Source organism: Anguilla rostrata, chromosome 6 (genome assembly GCF_018555375.3).
Source record: "Anguilla rostrata isolate EN2019 chromosome 6, ASM1855537v3, whole genome shotgun sequence".
NCBI lineage: Eukaryota > Metazoa > Chordata > Actinopteri > Anguilliformes > Anguillidae > Anguilla > Anguilla rostrata.
The window spans coordinates 20,376,334-20,394,369 of NC_057938.1; the positions used below are offsets into that span (position 1 = coordinate 20,376,334).

The following is an 18,036-nucleotide window of genomic DNA, read 5'->3' on the forward strand; positions in this document are numbered from 1 at the left end:
GAGCCCCGCCTCCACGAGATCGCAGCTCAACAGAGGAGCCGACGGTTGGCTTATTAGCAGAGCGCACCCTCAAGTCCGATGTATTTAGCTCACCTAAGGGGCTCTAATTGGCCAGTTCAAGTTCAGGCATCGCATATTGAGTCAGAATTTCGAATGAATTTTAAATATGCTCTGAATATGACCATCGTTCACTGCAATATGAACATCTTCAGTTTTAATTATTCAGCTCGTGGTTAATGATTTGAAGACTTAATTCTCTGCTGTAGTTTCATTTAGATGAACACACAGTATGTGATTTTCAAACATTTCAAATTAGGCATCAGGTTTCTCTTCAGCTTCATTCATACATAATCGTAGTTACTCTGTAAATGCTGGTCCTTTTGCTTAGGTGATAACAGTTTCCCAGTCGTAGTTTCTATTTTAGATTCGGTTACAACTGTGCTGTGTGGCACAACCCTTTCAGATTAATTAAATTATAGATAGTACAGCAATGCACTAAGCTCATGGGAGACCTGTCCACAGCATACAGACCAAGTCCCTGTGTACCAGCTACTTAACTGCCAAGACAGTTCAGATTTATTGCAGCTCTTTTTAACCCTTTAAGTTGTGAGATCACAAATATGTGATTAGAATGTTCTTTACTGAACATTCTAATGGTGATATAACAATCACTACTGAAAGCAGTAGTTCTAGAACACTGACTTATGGGGGGAAAGAACATTCCATATTTTTCAAAGTGTTAAAGAGGTATTTATATGGTGCTGTTTGCTCGGTATGCATGTATGGATGCAGTCTCTTGTGTTTGTTCCATTCTGAAGACTCACCGGTTTTTGTCCCTCCAGATGGAAGAGTGACAGGTGTCAGTCAGCTCAGAATGTGACTCTGCTGAAAGCAGGGATAGAGGGGAAGACCGGCGGCAGCTGCTAGCCTCCCCTCTCCCGGTCAAACTAGGTAGTGCTGCCTGCCAGGTCTGGTGGCTGTGTGCATGCAAATAGGTTGTTGTGTGTAGCAGAGTGTGCAGTCATTATGGTGTGTTTGTTTGTGCGTATACGTGTGTATGTGTGTGCTTGTGTGCATGTGTGCGTGCGTGTGCTTGTACTTGTTTGTGTGTGTGTGTGTGTGTGTGTAACCTGTCCCCACGCAGCTAAAGCATGGCACTGTAGAGTGCAGTTGAGCTGTCGTTGGGTGAGCCACCAGATGATCCCTGTATGTTTTCATCTGCTTCCTGCCTACATTGTGATCCATTTTTACATGCAGTACTTTATGTTTAAGGCTCATTGTTTTCGGTTTTTATCTATGTTTATTTTCAATATTAAAAAACTAGTGAAAATCGGTTGGGGAAGAATAGCCTTATATAAAAATCCAAGTGAAAATCAGATAATAAAAATCACAATGCAGAGATCGGGGTTAAAATGAGATTTGAATTCCAAACATTGACAACTTCCATTGCATAATCGATAGCTTGTTTTCACTTTCTCCCCATTTTTCTCCCCGCTTTCTGTATCTGGAAGCTTTCTCAAAGCCATCCTGCTTGGCTAGCTGAATCGCCACTCAGAGCCCTCAGAGCACTCATATGTGCATAGCAGTTGTTGCTAAGCGTCCACCACGGGGTCCGTCAAGCTTTCGTTTCGCTGTCATTGAGGATCTTAACTAAAATAGCCTCATGTGTATTAAAATAAATAGAAAATGAGGAAGCAAATCCATTTTACAATTTTCCATGGGTATAGCATAAAAGTAAATGGTATGTTCTATGAAGTAGTTGGCTAGTCACCCATCAATTCACAGACAGTTCTGTCCTGTTATGACAGTGCTGCTGACTTCCACTGACAGCAGATGAGGCTTCTCTAATTTATGCTGAGAGCAATAACATTATGCACACATGTTTTCCTTATTATTCATTATATCATTAATATAATCCTGAACAGCATACTGCAGTCCCTGCTGTCAACATCTGGATGAAATAACAGATCTTTGTCTCCAAAAGTGGTCGTTAATAGCCTGTCGCATCTCTGCTGGAGGGATGCTGACAATTGCCATCATTAACTAGCTAACGTCAACGTTGTTACTTTGTTACTTAGAAGTGTAAAATCAGTTTTTTTCAAGATTACCATGAAATAATTACGAGTTACGTATCTTGGAGGGGCTTGATTAACAAGGGGGTAATCTGTGTTAAAGTCCATACAAATACAAGTAAATATAACTGACGGGTCCTCACGGTGGGTTTTCTATGCAAAATTGCTTTCCGAAGCGAAAGCTTGACGGAATTAGCAACAGTAACTACGAAGAGCAGGATTTGGGCGGGGCTTGACAAAGGGTCAATTTTGCCACAAGAGGACACTGTTTCCAATTTCGCATGCTTGGAAACATAAAATCCGAGTGAAATCGGTTTTTAAAATCCTGGTATTTTTCTGTGAAAATCGGTTAAAAACCGAAAACAGCGAGCATTACTTACATTGCATGCTTATTTTTATTTTCCGCTTAAGAGCCAAGCGTAAGGATAATTTCCAGGTTATGCTGTTGGTTGAAGGTGGCTGTGCTTTTCAGCTGTATAGTCAAACAAGAATTAGCCTTATATTCTTGCATTTAGATCAATATCTATTTGTAGGTCACCAGCAGTAGTCCATTGTTTATCACCTGATTGGCGGGAACATAGTGTGCGTTTAAGCACTTCAGGAAGCGTGCTCCACACTGAAAGCCTAGCATTGTGTTTGAATGCATGTGGAACACCAGTTTGCAGAAGAAGGTGATGATGATCATCATATACTACAGAAGCAGTTGTCCTGGTGGTGTGAGAGGAGATCCAACTGTCAAGGATGAAGACTCTTTCCTCAGATGGAAAAATGATCTTGCTGAAACAGAATATTTTTTTAAACTGTTAGAGAGCTGTCTGTTCCAGTCCATACTCCAGGTACAGAGGACAGCTGCAGGATGCCGTAGAGAGGTTGAGACGTCACAGAGAGTTGAGACTCCTCAATAGCAGCGCAGATGCAAAAGCTCTCTCCTTATTCTGACACGCCTCATCTGGAGCGGCTCTCCAGCGAGTGCCTCTCGACGGCTCGAGAAAATATATTCGCTCTTGCCGGAAATAAAAATGATGGACGGTTCGACGCTATAGCCCCGTCTGTCATCCTGAATAACTGGGACGTGTCGTGTTTCCGTCAGTTGTTCCCCTAGTCGGTACGACTCGGATAGAGCTGAGACGTCGCTCACTGGGGAACATCTATCACAGTGATCTTATTGATTTCCTTAGAGAATCGCCGCCCCCACCCACTGCATCGTAAACAAACACAGCCCGGTGTCACATGGGCTTTGGAGTCCTGCTGCAGAGGGGACGGTCTTCGAAGCGCCACGGCGTTGAATCTGCGCAGAATCCTTTTTCAAATGCGGGACTTCAGTGAAGTTAAATGCGAAAGGCTAGTGGGATTGCAAGACAGTGGTCAGCCTGGAAAAAGGAAAGTTGTCAAACCAGAATAGTTTCGTATAAAAATGTGAGGTGGAATGTCCGTTTAATTTGAGAAACCAGCTTATTGCCTTTTTAACTAGTTTGACTTTTACTCACAGGACAGGGGCTGAGGTGCATCTTGGGATATTGTTTCGGAACATTGACCAGTGATTAGGGATTGACTGCGTGTGCTTTCAGTGCCTCTAAAGGGCTTTTGCTCCAGTATGGGAACTAGACTGCGCAGCCCAGCCACACAAAGGTTAAGGGAAGCCTCACGTTGAAAAAAACAACTACGTCCTTGTTCTCCATTTTTACTTCCCTTTTTTTTCTTTTAACCATTCATTCGTTGTGTCGGGTGCTTGTGCCGTGTTACAGTCCGGACCCTTACCGCTGTGGCAGAACGGACGAGCGCTGAGGCGGACGTTCGGTGGAACCGCAGTGGCCCGTGTCCTCATCTCTGAACGAGAGATACACTTTTACACGATTACTTCATTCTGAGGGAGGCGAAAGCTCTAACCTGGGAGCTCGGTCGCAGGAGTTTGACGGATGATTAAAAGTCTGAGCCCTGAACATTATGAATGGTGAAGCCCTGAGTGCCTCCAGCACACAGTCACCTGCATTCATCAAACCCGATTGATTAATTGAAATGAATCCAGTTATGAAGTCATCGGTTTGGATGGAGTGCAAGGCAGGGACCATCTCTGGCACTCCAGGACCAGGGCTGCATACCCCTGCTCTAATGTTGAAGTGTGAGAATGAATCACTACTCAACGCAAAGGACTACGCACACTGCGGTTAAACTGAATTGGCGGGGGTTGTCCCTGTTTTTTGAGTCTAACGCTGCCCCCGTATCTCTCTGTCTCTCTCTCTCTTTCATTCTCTCTCTGTCTGCTTGTCTCTCTCTGTCTCTCTCTGTCTCTCTCTGTCTCTATCTGTCTCTCTCTCTCTCTCTCTGTCTCTCTCTCTCTCTCTCTGTCTGCTTGTCTCTCTCTGTCTCTATCTGTCTCTCTCTCTCTGTCTGCTTGTCTCTCTCTGTCTCTCTCTCTCTCTCTCTCTCTCTCTCTCTGTCTGCTTGTCTCTCTCTCTCTCTCTCTCTCTGTCTGCTCTCTCTCTCTCTCTCTCTCTCTCTGTGTCTGCTTGTTTCTATGTCTCTCTCTCTCTCTCTGTGTGTCTGCTTGTCTCTCTCTCTCTCTCTCTCTCTCTGTCTGCTTCTCTTCTCTCTCTCTCTCTCTCTCTCTGTTCTGCTTCTCTCTCTCTCTCTCTCTCTCTGTCTGCTGTCTTCTCTCTCTCTCTCTCTCTCTCTCTCTCTCTTCTCTTGTGCTTCTCCTCTCTCTCTCTCTCTCTCTGTCTGCTTGTCTCTCTCTCTCTCTCTGTCTGCTTGTCTCTCTCTCTCTCTCTCTCTCTGTGTCTGCTTGTCTCTCTCTCTCTCTCTCTCTCTCTCTCTGTGTCTGCTTGTTTCTATGTCTCTCCCTCTCTGTAGCTCATGGAGACCTATCAGCGCTGCGGTAGCTTGGATACGGCGCACCGTTTCCCGGGGGGTCCGAGCCTGCGCGAGCGGCTGGGGCGGGCGGCGGAGCGGGTGAAGGGGGCCCTGTGAGACCCCGCCCTTTCCCTCGGCTGCCTCTGCCGCGGCTGCCACGGCCACACGCTGGAGGGGGGGGGAGCTACACGACTGACCCCGCCCCTCCAGAGGAGGATGGCACACCGCAGGCTTCTCTGACGCTACAGCAGGACTCCGGACCAGGCCTCAGGCCTTTCTGTTGTTCTGGAAACCTGAGTATGGTGCATAATCTGTGGCAGGAGAGATCCATGTGGTACATTCATCTCGTGGTGCATACAATGCAGACCTGGGTCAGATAATTATCTGAATACTTCCTTTTAGACACTCGTAGAATTGCCATAAACTACCGCAGGATTTTTGGTTAAAAGTTTTGGTCATTAACATATTTCATTTGAATTCCTAAGGAAATGCAGGAGGGTTTTCAAGTGTTACCAGCATCTAAAGAAGTATTTTTGTACACATCTGACGTAGGTCTTGAACATTGTGGACCTGCCTGCAGTGACCAGCCCATTTTGGGTCTGATTGTAATGTAATGCAATTTTAATGTGACCTGACCAAACTTTTTCTTCATGTACCTTGTCTTTGCTTGTCTGCCGGGGGTGGTTTTGGTGTCTCTGGTCGTCTGGGCCTATCGGCTTGCTTATATTTGTTTCTCCCATGGTCCTTACAGAGTCATGGTTTAAAACCTAAGATCTGCACTGCAAACGTATGCCTTTTATTCTTCAAATGGAGGTGACTGTTTTTATTTGCCTAGTTTTTTTTTTTCTAGTTCTGAACTTTAATTGAAAACCAGTCCCTGTTAATGATAACTGGAACTGGTACACGCAGGTGCCCTTTAACGACGGGAGCTTTTCGAGAGGTCGTCCGGTTCAGCGGGGCAAAGGAAACGTGGCGCGGCCTTTTGTAAACCGCCGCGCCCATCGCTCTCGGCCCTCGCTCAAACGTTGGGCTTCATTGGCTCTCGTGGGGCGGGAGGGTGCGGGGAGACAGACAAACTCGCTTAACTCATTACGCTGAGCTCCTGCCGGGCCGACATCGTGAGCCCGCTGTAATCCCGTTAACGCGCAGTGAGACTGCAGCCCGGAAATGCCTTAGCTTGTCCCGCAAGCAACAGCTGTCATCCTCACGGGCACGCGAAAGAGGGAATCATTGTTTAAAAAAAAAAACAAAACCCAGAGCAAAGTTTTTTTTTTGTTGGACGCAACAAGCATTTTTAAATCAAACTCATAAAGACCATGTCCTGTACTTGCTGCCTGCTTGAACATCCATCAAAATTCTTGTCTTGGGTTTTGTTTTCAAATACCATTTGTCCCAGAGAATTAAAAAAAAAAAAGTAGCTTCTAACTTTTATGGGTTCATAAATGTAAAATGGTAGCTTGTTAAATTGGTGATGCTGTTAAAGGAAACACCTGGGTGGTTTATAAATGCTACAGTAGTGTTTTTCACAGCCTAAATAAGATATCATGCTAAGGAGGAGATAGACTGGAAATGTGGCTCTAAAAAAGTATTGCATTTGTATAAACTTGAACCCTTATTTATAATGAAAACATTTGGCAATCACATGACAGGTGCCTTTGGTGCTGTGTGTTTTGGTTGCTCAGTTTTGACTGCAACTGTAGGTACTTCCCGTATTTTTTATTTTATTTTTTGGCAGAAAAATACTCTGATTTGGCTGTTTTTCTCCTCTTTATGCATGACCAAACAGACTAAAAATCACATGACGTTCCGTCTCTAGATACAGGCCTATGCATTGCTAATGTCTCATCAACAGAAACATTTCTAACATCTCCATGTACTGTGTGTACAGTTTGGGTTGATTGGATGGGTTTCAAGTGGGAAGGTCTTCAAACTGTGTAGTCAGTTTAGACAATCTTACAGACCATGTATGCAGATACAAACTGAAATAGACAGTTGAATTCACTTCTCCATATCTGCAAGATCTTACAACAGTTACCTGAAAGGTAATTGCAATGTGTGTGACCTGCTGTGGTCAATAATGGAGTTAGGACTTTATCCTGAAAGTTCTAACGCACCAAATCGTATATATATTATTGTAATTACCATTGCCACCTTTAAAATATTCAGAATGGAATGGATTAAGTAATAAATGTATGTGGGGTTCAGTTTTGAATAGGTCATATCCCCCTGGTGGTTGAATCTGGTATTGATATTTTCCCTGGTGCCTTACAACTAATAGTGGCTTATTTGTAATTATTAAATATAAATTTGTGTGAAATACATTTTATGTAGGTGTGTTCCTTTTTTGTTTTTTTAAAACAGACTTTAATAAAGCCATATATTTAATTCGTATTTTTATAGCTGTAGTTTATTATATTTCACAACTGGGACCAACTGCCTTTAATGCTGATATATTTTTAAGATGCAAGAATATGTCATAGGTGACAGATTAAAAGTCTTTTTTTATTTTTATTTTTTTTACAAGTTTCTGACAGAAGATTAGGGTGCATCAGATCATATCACCCATAGCTGTATGACACACAGATTAACCACCCAGAACTAATCAGGGCTGCCCAATTATGTTATTGGAGATCTACTGTTTTGTAGGTTTTCATTTTAAGCCTAATCTGGCACATCCGTTTCTACTAATTAGCAGCTCACTGAGAGCTCTGACTGTTGAACGAGGTGTGCTTTATTAGGGCTGGAGGAAAAACCTACAGGACGGTAGACCTCCAGGAACAGGGTTGGGCAGTCCTGAACTGAGTCTTCTTTACCCACAGGCCTGAATTCAAACCCATTGCTTTTCACTTTCTCCTCTTATTTCAATAGGCTCATTTCTCATCTCATTTCAGCATGTAATCAACTTCTACTTTTTGTTACAAGACTTTTTGGGTTTGGAGGCTGTTGGAAAGAATAAACCATGTTGCAAGAAATGAAAAAAGTTGAACTTGAAAACTCAAAGGAGAAACCGTCTTGAAGTCACATGTGCTATTAGCGATGCCCATTCACCTCCAGTCTTTTTATATGTACCATCCTCCTGTATATTGAAGTGTTTAAATCACCTCAGGCGTATTCTACCTGTAAGGCTGGATCATCCTGGTGCCCTTTCCCTGTCAAGGCCATTCATTGCTGGTGTGTGCGTGCATGCGTCTGTTCTGTTCGGCACTCGCACAAACCCGCTTGTGTCGTTTCTCAGCAGTTGTTTTGGGGTTGAAGCCCCTTCGGCCAGAGTTGCCGAGGAATGCGAGGTCATGATACCCTTTTCCGGAACCTGCCAGGGCAGAGGTATTCCTCACCTTTGTTACAGCTGAATGCAAGCTTGCATGCGCCAGTGTTTTCATATCAAGGCCGGTCTGAGGGAGAATCGGTGAACCGATGCACCTCTGTTTATTGGGTAGGGTCCAGATCACTGTAATGAGGCTCGTGGCATTTCGTAACACGACTGTTTTCAACTTTGCAACTAGGATTTTTGGCTTTTAACTTGAAAACCACTGCCAGCCAAACCCAATGCTGCCAGATACCGAAGACCTTTGGTCCCACGGTTACAGGAGCTGTAAACCCTCTAGTTTGTGGGATACGTGGTAGTTTAATGTAAAATACCTCTTACCTTTAAGTGTGGAGGCACTTAAAGATGCTGCTCAATCAGTAACATGATTCCAGTCACACACGTGTGTGCTTTCTGTACCAAACCTTTTGATGATGCCTTTGTGGTTTGATTTTTTTCACATGAATATAGCATATCAATCAGATCTATTCGTATTATGAATTGGTAGAAAATACATGCTAAAGAATGTCGAGATTAATTGTTAATTGCTTAAGTGTATTGCTTAACTGCCAGATAAATTAGCAATAAAAACCAGCAGGACCCGTTTTTGAATTCATCAACTTTTTCATTTTTATTGTAATCTTGTTGGTTTTCCTGTTCACATTTCAGAACAGCTGTATTTATGGAATGGACTTGAATAAAATGTTACTTTATGGAAGCATCACAATTGAATATCTACCACTCGTGTGCATTTGTAGACTGCTATAGTTTGTTTTTATTTGATAAAAAAATGTATTTTGTTTAATTGCACCCATTCAGTATGAGGCTGAAACTGCAAAAGATCAAGTCGAATAGCACTCAGTAAAATCAAAGTTTTATTCACAACATTTTACCAGGCCAATGATTGCAGGCTGTCAACATATTAGTCATCAGCTACATTTTAATTTGCATGAATTTATGCAACTTCAGAAAATTGTGTGACTTTTGGAAATGAGCATTGGTTTAGTGTAATCATTAGTCGTCAAACTAATGTTAAACAACTTCATAAACATACTAAGGAGGACTAGTGTCACTAAATATAATAACTGGTCCAAGCACATATTATGGCAAATTTGAATGTCATACTAGTCTTCCAACAGTCATTTCTGCACACCTCTATCATAAACATACAAACTATGTCTTATAGAGATAAAACATTTATCCTGAAGAATATCCTGGAAAAGCCTCATTTCAAAGTGGAACACTTCCTTGAAGATTTATCATTCCTGTGTTGCTTGCCAGAAAACCTTAACTGAAAATGTGCTCTTAATAGGATTTGGTTAGGCTTTCACACAAAAGTCCCGAGATCATTCAGGTTTGCTCATCAGTTCAGCTTTCACCTCAGTAGAAAACTGGGACTCAAGTGTGCGTTCTGTGAATGCTGTGTTCAAGTTCACTAAACAGACTTAATATATAAGCCGATTCACGGATGTGCATCACCGTGTTCAACAGATTGCAAAACTTGTATTGTCTAGTTTGTGACATGAAAGGGTGCATCAGCAAACCTCAAAATCTCACAGATGTCATTTTGAATTCACTGACACACTATAATATGTAAATGCAGAAAATGGAAGGAATGCCTCAACATCAAATAGGTCCCTATTGCTAGCTTTGTTTTCAAATCAGAGCATGTGTTCATTCTGGTCATGTAGGGTTTTGAGATCATTTAGTAAAGAACTGCTTGAATTCTAGTATAAAACTTTGCACTCAATGGCAGCACCATAGATTCCAATACAGAGGTAAACACTAGAGTGACTTTGTAGCTTGGTAGTTTTGTGCCACAAAATGGAGAGCTCTATACTGTATGCTGTTTTTTGCATTGGAATTGCTAAAATCTGAATGATCCCAGCAATCATTGCTTAGCAAAACTGAGAGGAAGCACCAAACTGGCTCATTCTACAATGAAATGCTAAATGTTATCCTGAATGCCTGAATTTGCTTTTACCAAATTACTTTTATTGTAAATAAAATAAAAAATAAAGATTTTTTTACAAGTGATTAGGGAAAAGTTGCATTCCCTTTCCAATGGACATTGTCCGCTACTAAGGTTTGACTGCAATCATATATACACATTAACAACACACAAATTATTTGACAGTTTTATTTGTCTTTCTTAAAACTTGAAAAACAATTTAAAAAAAGATAACTGAAGTGATTTGCCTTCCTGTCATACACAAAGATCTCAGGTATTTCATTTAAGCACCCAGGCCTTCGAGCTTCAACCGAGCCTACTCTGCTTATACTGAAGAGAATGTCCATCGTATCCAAGAGTGATCTTCACAATACTATATCGATTCAGCAGGTGGAATTGTCAATTCACTGTGCAACAAACTGCAGTTTAATAGCATTTAGCAGCGGGTGCTGTATCAAAACAGTATTTACCTATTGTTGTTTGCAAAAATTAATATTCTAAAAGGTACAAATTCATAATTCTCTTTTGTACATATCAAGTAATGTTAAAACACATGATTCTAGGTTTAGTTACATAAAGGCTTTGACAGAAACTCTTAGGCCTGATTATACCCAACCACAGTGCTCTCTGTACTTGACTGAGTAACAAATTTTACAATGGATTTTTTTTTTTTTTATCACTTAATACATTATGGATTCCGCAGCTTCTTAAGTTAACACTCATGAAATTTGCTTAAATTCATTGCTCAAAGTTAAGCACAGAGTACACTGTGGTTATACTGAACCTGGGCCTAAGATTCACACAAGCACACAAAAATAACTACAGTAGGGTGACGATACACTGCCATTTCAGATACGCCAAATTAAAGCATTACCTACACAAACCATGGATTTACTCCGATGATGTTTGCTCAAAATAAAAATGGTACAATCAATGTTCTATCACTTAAATATTTTATATATTTTCTTAAAAAAAAAAACATGGGGGAAAAAAAAAAAACCCAACTCCAGAATGCACTTAGAGTACTGAAAGGAAATTACCGTACGCGACATTCATTAACGGGACCTTGTTTTCGAAACACGCGGCTGTGCTTAAGGAAATGACGGGACGGGCGACTCCAGCCCAGGAGGAGGGGGGCCCAGAGTCCAGCAGGTTACACACTTGCCTCCATTTTAGAATCAGTCACACCCTGAACAAGTGGCACGTAAAGTCCCTATCCAAATGACGAGGGGATTCAAAAAAAAAAACGAACAAAAAAAAATAAAAATAACGCGACTCCCCGCAGCCCTGGGGGACTCGAGAACCCAAAATCCGGTGTGAGTAACAGAAGCTGCGGACGTCGGCAAACAAACGCCGAAACGAACGTCGAACAAACACCAAAGGAACGTTGGTATAAAGAACAATAGGTATGGTGGTCCACGAGTGTCTTCAGCTGGCTGGGTGATATTAAAAAAAAATGGCCCATTCTACAGACTGAAGCCCAGAACACCGTTGGATGACCGAGGAGATATGCCTTTAAAAATGTCTCTTTTTTTTTTCTCCCCTTTTCAGGCTCGCTCGTGGGGCTGAAAAGGCAGGACTTATTTCCCCGTAGTCCGGTCCTGTTCTCCTGACTGCCGTCTAGATGGATCTATGTACAGAGTATGTACACGCCTCCCGAGGGCTTTCGCAGGGGCTAGACCGTCGTGCTTTTTGTCCCGACTTGAGGTCGCGCGAACTCCACAAAGTCGTCAATGAGAACCGGCCACGCCCCTACGGTCGAAAGAAAACTGGGGTTAGACGTCAACCAGACCTGGGTCAAATACATATTTACAATACTTCCATTCTTTAGACCAGTGGTCTCCAAACCTGGTCCTGGAGAGCTACAGGGTCTGCTGGTTTTTGTTTTCACCTTAAAATCATGCACCCAATTGAGACCCAAGACACCAGGTGAGTTGAGTTGACTGTGTAATCAACTGCTCTAATTGATTCATGAAGTGCAGAGTCACTATGAAAACCAGCAGACCCTGTAGCTCTCCAGGACCAGGGTTGGAGACCACTGCTTTAGATGCTGGTTAAAAAAAATTCAGAACCCTGCATGTACAATAATTTAACATTTTAAAAAAAAGGTTTTGATTATTGAAAAGAGATGTCTTAAATTGTAAGTCATCTGCAGCTATATTTTACAGGTGTACAAGTATTTCAAATAATTACTTGACATACACCTGATGGCAACACAGAACTGGCTTTCCAGCCCCAAGAGCAGAAGACACTGTCGTTTTAATTGAACGTTCATGATCGGTTTCAGCTTCAGAATTGTGTTCAGATGCTTTTCACAGAGGTGCTCTAAAAATGAACCAGATCATGTGTACTATCTCAGTAGATGTATGTTTTCAGCTGTTTATATGTTACACAATTCTTTGTGCTGTGGGGTACAAATATATACTTGCTATGTATAGCTATACATTCTTAGGGCTTCATAGCTTAACATCCAGAACATAGTGGCTCAAAGATTTCAGGCACACAGGTTCATGGCATTTTTTGACCTGACTCACAGCAAGTACTCTGCTACAGTGTAAACCTGCCCCACCTTAGGACTTGAAACCTGCAACCTTCCAATCCTGAGTCAACAACCATTATTATGGCTTCTGACAGCCAATGCTTGAGTATTACGTCTGCACAGCATCTGGCCGGTTTCAGTTAATCAGGTCAGAACCACCACTCTAACACATCAAACTTGCCACTGGAACATATAAACACACACATATGCTCCTACGATAAGAGCCTGTGCACGTGTCCCCATAGCGTGGGAGACCAAAGGGAATGTGAATGTGCGCAGCCTTACGAACCTTCTTCATCATAATTGGACATGTCATCGGTTATCATTGTGCTAAAGTCTAACAGGAGGTTCCATGTGTCTTTTGGTATTGATCTTTTATGGTGTTCCTGGGAGAGGGAAAAGAAGGTGGATTTAGTGGTAGATTTCATGTATACCTTTGCTTAAAGCACAAAAGAAAGCTAAGTGGTTCTATGTCTACAATTCCTAAAATATATAAGCATTTGTCTCATGCATCAAACAATACTTACACACAATGATATGACATGGGGTGTACAGTATTTTTTGAGTAGGAAGAATGACAGAAATCCCCAAACCTGCCCCAAGAGAGCCAGGTTGCCTGTAGTTTCAGTTAGTAAGCATTTAACTGAACAATTAAAGCACTTGATTACATAATGAGGTTACCTGACCTGCTTTCTTGGGTCTAAACTCAATGGTGAGTTTAAGTCAAAAATAAAAACAACCATACCCTGTGGGATCTTCAGAACACTTAAACTATATTTACCACCCACGTGACACAAAAAACTGCATGCTAATTTCTAAACTATGGGTAGCAAGAGATATGACAGGGCCTTAGATGATTCTTTAACCAGGGACTCTCAGTAGAAAAACTAGACCAATTTAACATACAAAAAAACCTTTGAAAAATCTAAATGATTTTTTAAGAATCAACAACAAGAGCATGTGTGATGAACTTACCAACAAAAATTTGTTCCACAGGTCAAGGAATTTGAATCTTCCTGCAAGTACTAAATTCCAATATGCAATAGCCATTTCTAAATCTGCAAAATATATGAACTTAATGAAAAACTAACCATGAAACAATATTCAGAACATTTTTCCAGTGTGCAGACCTTTTAGATAAACAATGCAATGGAAAGACCAATGTCAAGGGCAAAAAATACATACCTAAACCTTTCTGTCCAGGATTCTTTGCAAAGTTAAATGTAAACTGATAAAAGTCCTTAAATTTCCCTTGGTCTTTTAACTCTTGCTCCATTTTTGGCAGCTGTGCTTTTAGTTTTTCTATGCTGTCACACCTTAGGAAGAAAATAGGTCACATAAGTGCTTACTTGGTGAATAAGGGTCTACAAATTGACACAAACTGTAGCAAGAGGGTATACCAAAAAGTGAAGTTCAATAGGTATGGAACTGAATATGGCTTTCAGAGAAGAAAACAGAGAGTCTGTGCATCTCTCTCTCCATCGTCCCCGGCAACAGACTTACCCTTGCTCGGCCATTCCGTCCATGAATTCCTGCTTGGAGAACTCGCACTGTGTTGCTGCTCGGAACTTCCAGGCAATGAGCAGCACACTTATACTGGCAGGGTCTAGGCCTAAGTCATCACAAAACTGCTGGATCCCATCAATCCCTATCTTGTTATCATCTTGGGGATCTGGTTGACCAATGACAAAGAATGTTTTGGCAGTTATTCTTTGTAATGTATTGTACAATTCAAAAGCAGTTTGAATTTGCAAAACACCAACAGAATTTTTTCACAGAACCATTCTGCACTCCATGAGAAAAACATGATCAATCGCACAAAAGTTCTATTACATTAGTTATATCTTTAACATTTTCATTCTGCAGTCAAAAATCATTTATACCGCATTTCTTAAAAACTATAGTTTTTAAGTAACTAAACTATCAAAGAAACATGTTATCCCAAGTACACATTCACATTTTTAAAGTCAAAGTGATTTATAACAATATTATAAATATTAATTAATTACATTATGATAGGGCAATAGCTTATTTTATTTTTAAACACCATTAAACAGCACTTTTTGAATATGTGGATACACTCTTCCTCTATGCCTTATATTGAGGCATTATCTGTATGTAAATCTGATCTGCAGATTCTGTTGTTTAAAAATCTTATGAAAATGCCATGGTTATTTATTTAGCTCATAACCTTTATTGCACGTTGCTTTCAAAGCTGAGAAATGTGCATAAAGAATTAAGTGTGCTCTGTTCAATGATTGAACTCCTTTAACAACATTGAACTTTGTCTTGCTGAAAGTCTCTAACATGACTTGAAGTGAAAGCTATTGCTGGAAATGCAAATTATCAAAGGTGAATTAGCTGCCAATGAGTATGAATTATTCAGGTAATTGGCAAAATTGTAAATCAATTTTTTTTTTTAAACAAGGCTGAGACCAATGAACAGTCTAAAGGTAAATTTTCAACATCACAAATTGCCACTGATTAGATTACATTGTCATTTACTGTTTTGGCTCGTATTTTGATGTGCACTGTCACTTGTGACCACACCTCACTTCTGTGCAATGATGTAACACTTGTGAGCCTATTCCTCAAAAAAAAACAAAAAAACAATTGTCTGTATTACATAGGACTGATCCTATATATACGTTTGACAAGCACATCTCATCTTTGATCATCCATAATTTGACACGCTCAGCTGCAATGGATGAATGCGTAATGAAAATAAACACGGTCCATTCACAGAGTACCACACAGACGTGTCACGTAGGAAAGAACACACTACTTTCCTCCAACTAATTGACTACTTGCCTCTATATCTGTTGTACAGCTGTTCTAACTTTTTTCTGTCCAGCACTCCCTTTAAACTTTGTAAGTACAAATCGGGATTTTGGAAAAAATTGTCTGTTGCGACGTCTAATTTCCAGTCATTTTGCGACAAACAGCTCAGTGCAGTCTTTTCACTAGATTGTGTGAAGATCATGAACTGACGCACTTTATCCTTCTGCGAGGACTTCAGCTTGTTCTGCGGAAGACACACAACTGGATGTTAGTCCACAGCATTTACCACACAGTTCATTCGGTTTCTAGTTACCTACTTTTTTAAAAAAAACAGAAAGGTTACAGGTGATTATTCCATTGAAATATAAATTCACTGTAGCTAGATAAATGTAAAGTTCACGCCATTCACACGCACAAACCGGACCCAGCAGTCCAATGCAGATCAGCAGTCGCATGAGCTGCATAACATCTAGCCGTATTAATTAAGCAAGCCAAGATAACGGTCAAAATATTATTCTAACGTGATGTTTACATGGCGTGTGTTAAACAACATCGTTTGAGTTATCCAAAAGGTATATATATATATATATATATATATATATATATATATATATATATATATATATATGCAGCTAGTAACTGTTGTAACCTAGCTCAAAATCAACTAGTCTACTTAAAATCCACTCCGTTTAACATTGGACTACGCTTCCTCGTATAGACGCCAACTCCAAGCTCACTGTACACTATATCAAATGGTGTAAAGTAACGTACCTATGCTAGTCATAGTGAAAACATGTCACTGTAGTTGGCGTTAACTGACATTATAATATAAACTGGCTATCTAGCGAACAGGTTCTGTTTAAAAAAGTGACGCTTCAGTCGGTCAGTAACAAGTTATCGAAGCAGCTAGTCTAGCTAGACTACTGTTAGTCTAACGTAATCAACTAGACTAGCTAGTTCATACCCCGACAACTGTGCAGCTGGCTAGCTAGCTACTGTTTATCGCTAGCTAAACAGGCAACAAGCGAGGGAGACATTTTTGCTAGCTAGTACCTAGCAATTTTATTATTTCTCAAGACCAAAAGCTAACAAATTTGCAGCTTAATAACGGTTAACTACGGATAGCGTAAAGTTACGTTGATATAGCTAGGTCTACGGAATAGTTCATTATTAGCCATACTTGATTAAGGCGAAACCGAACGGCATTAGCTAGCTAGACAAGTTAGCCTCCACCGCTGTACCAAAATGCTACCTGGCTAGCTAGCGAATGTTGCCTAGTAGCTAATTGGTCGACCCAAATTTATCATCAACTACTCATCGAGTGGATGCTGTCAACAGTAAAACGTTAACGGAACATTGCGTTAAATAAGACAGCAACACATAGCTAGCTCTATTTTATCCGCAGGTTTAACAAACGGTAGCTAACGTCACATGTTATCCCTGAACCCAGCTAGTGTTTGCAGTTTAAGCACAACTAGCTAGGCCTAGCAGCACCGATCATCGATTACGCAATGACGGCGGGGGCCTCTCACTTTCTTCCGACCGGCGGCACAGATGTCCTGGGTGCAACCGGCGCCTTCTGCTTTTCAGGTTTTACAAGCCAGCTCGCTAAGTGTTAGCTAGCCTGGCCAGCCTTCAATGAATTGTAACCAGCAGATGGAATTGCAACCCTCGAAAATTTACAAATCGATAAAACGAAACGAAATATAATGTTTGTTTATACACGTCGTGGCTGGAAAATATAATCAGAATGAGGAGAACCAACCACAGGAAACAAAAATAGAAGGGTTTTTCCACTTACCATGTTTGTAATTAACAGACTCCCTCTTCCCCCTCACTCCTCCACTCTTCCTGCTCATGCGCAGCCAGACAAGGTAGCTGCACTCCTATCGAACACAGCAATTTGCGATTGTGGTCTCATAACAAGCATTCTTTCCTGCCAACGAACAACTCCACGACTAGAAATTTGACAACTTTTTCAAAGTAGTCGACACTAATTAATGCACTTTTGCGCATGTATAGAAGCAAACAGTTAGAGACGACACTCATTTTCGGTTGCGAGGAAGCACTGGAAGCTTATTTTGTCGTATCTAACGTAAAGACGTATTAAGATCTGATGCAATATTTCTGAGTAGGCTATACAGCAACATTAGAGGGCTGGGTTTTGAAGGGAATGCTCCCAAGCACCATGACATAAGTAAAATTTCCTCTTAAATCACCTTGCCACTGTTGCTGAATTGTCCAGTCTAGTTTGAAACTTTACCAATGCCTTCTGCTTTTTTCAGGACTGTCCAACTCATTATTTACGCTAAATGTGAAAACAACGAGGCTTTCCCCCGTGTGGTTTAGGTGCATGCATACACCTCTTCCAGAAGTCGGTCACCTTGATCATGACCATTTGGCCAAGGGGGAGGCCTATTTGAAAGATCAGAAGTTAATTTTAATTAAACATAAAATTAATGAAATCTTGTGGTAACCAAGCAAGCTATTTACTTTTAGATTATGCACAGACACTTATCCAGATCAGATATTTACATAT

The 18,036-nt window shown here is 41.0% G+C and overlaps 2 protein-coding genes across 6 annotated transcripts in view; one reads left to right on the forward strand and one right to left on the reverse strand.

Moving 5' to 3' along the window:
* LOC135256801 (phospholipid-transporting ATPase IF-like) overlaps nt 1-13,103 on the forward strand; it is a 43,105-nt gene extending 30,002 nt beyond the window's left edge. For 2 of the 3 annotated variants that reach the window (XM_064338944.1, XM_064338946.1), the window contains one exon: nt 4,923-13,103. In XM_064338944.1, coding sequence (XP_064195014.1) covers nt 4,923-5,025 — 103 coding nt within the window. In that variant the 3' untranslated portion in view covers nt 5,026-13,103. Of the gene's footprint in view, nt 1-842; nt 4,565-4,922 lie in introns of those variants that run through there. The other variant, XM_064338945.1, reaches the window with a different exon arrangement.
* LOC135256803 (DCN1-like protein 1) lies at nt 10,353-17,555 on the reverse strand. 3 transcript variants are annotated; one of them, XM_064338947.1, is made up of 7 exons: nt 17,299-17,555; nt 15,528-15,741; nt 14,220-14,388; nt 13,902-14,032; nt 13,692-13,774; nt 13,006-13,102; nt 10,353-11,929 (listed from the first exon to the last, which is right to left on the reverse strand). In XM_064338947.1, exons 1-7 carry the CDS (start codon nt 17,299-17,301, stop codon nt 11,853-11,855), a joined length of 774 nt encoding a protein of 257 aa, XP_064195017.1. In that variant the 5' UTR covers nt 17,302-17,555; the 3' UTR covers nt 10,353-11,852. The 3 variants fall into 3 exon arrangements, with proteins under 3 accessions (XP_064195017.1, XP_064195018.1, XP_064195020.1); XM_064338948.1 differs by lacking the exon at nt 17,299-17,555 and adding an exon at nt 17,030-17,253; XM_064338950.1 differs by lacking the exon at nt 17,299-17,555 and adding an exon at nt 16,269-16,944.
* Between the last annotated feature and the right edge of the window lie 481 nt (nt 17,556-18,036).

Coding starts and splice junctions, on each gene's coding strand:
- LOC135256803 (XM_064338947.1), bottom strand. Junction 14,389..15,527: donor GCTGTACAACAGATATAGAG/GCAAGTAGTCAA, acceptor TTGGTCAACCAG/ATCCCCAAGATGATAACAAG. Junction 13,103..13,691: donor TGTGGAACAAATTTTTGTTG/GTAAGTTCATCA, acceptor TCCCTCTCCCAG/GAACACCATAAAAGATCAAT.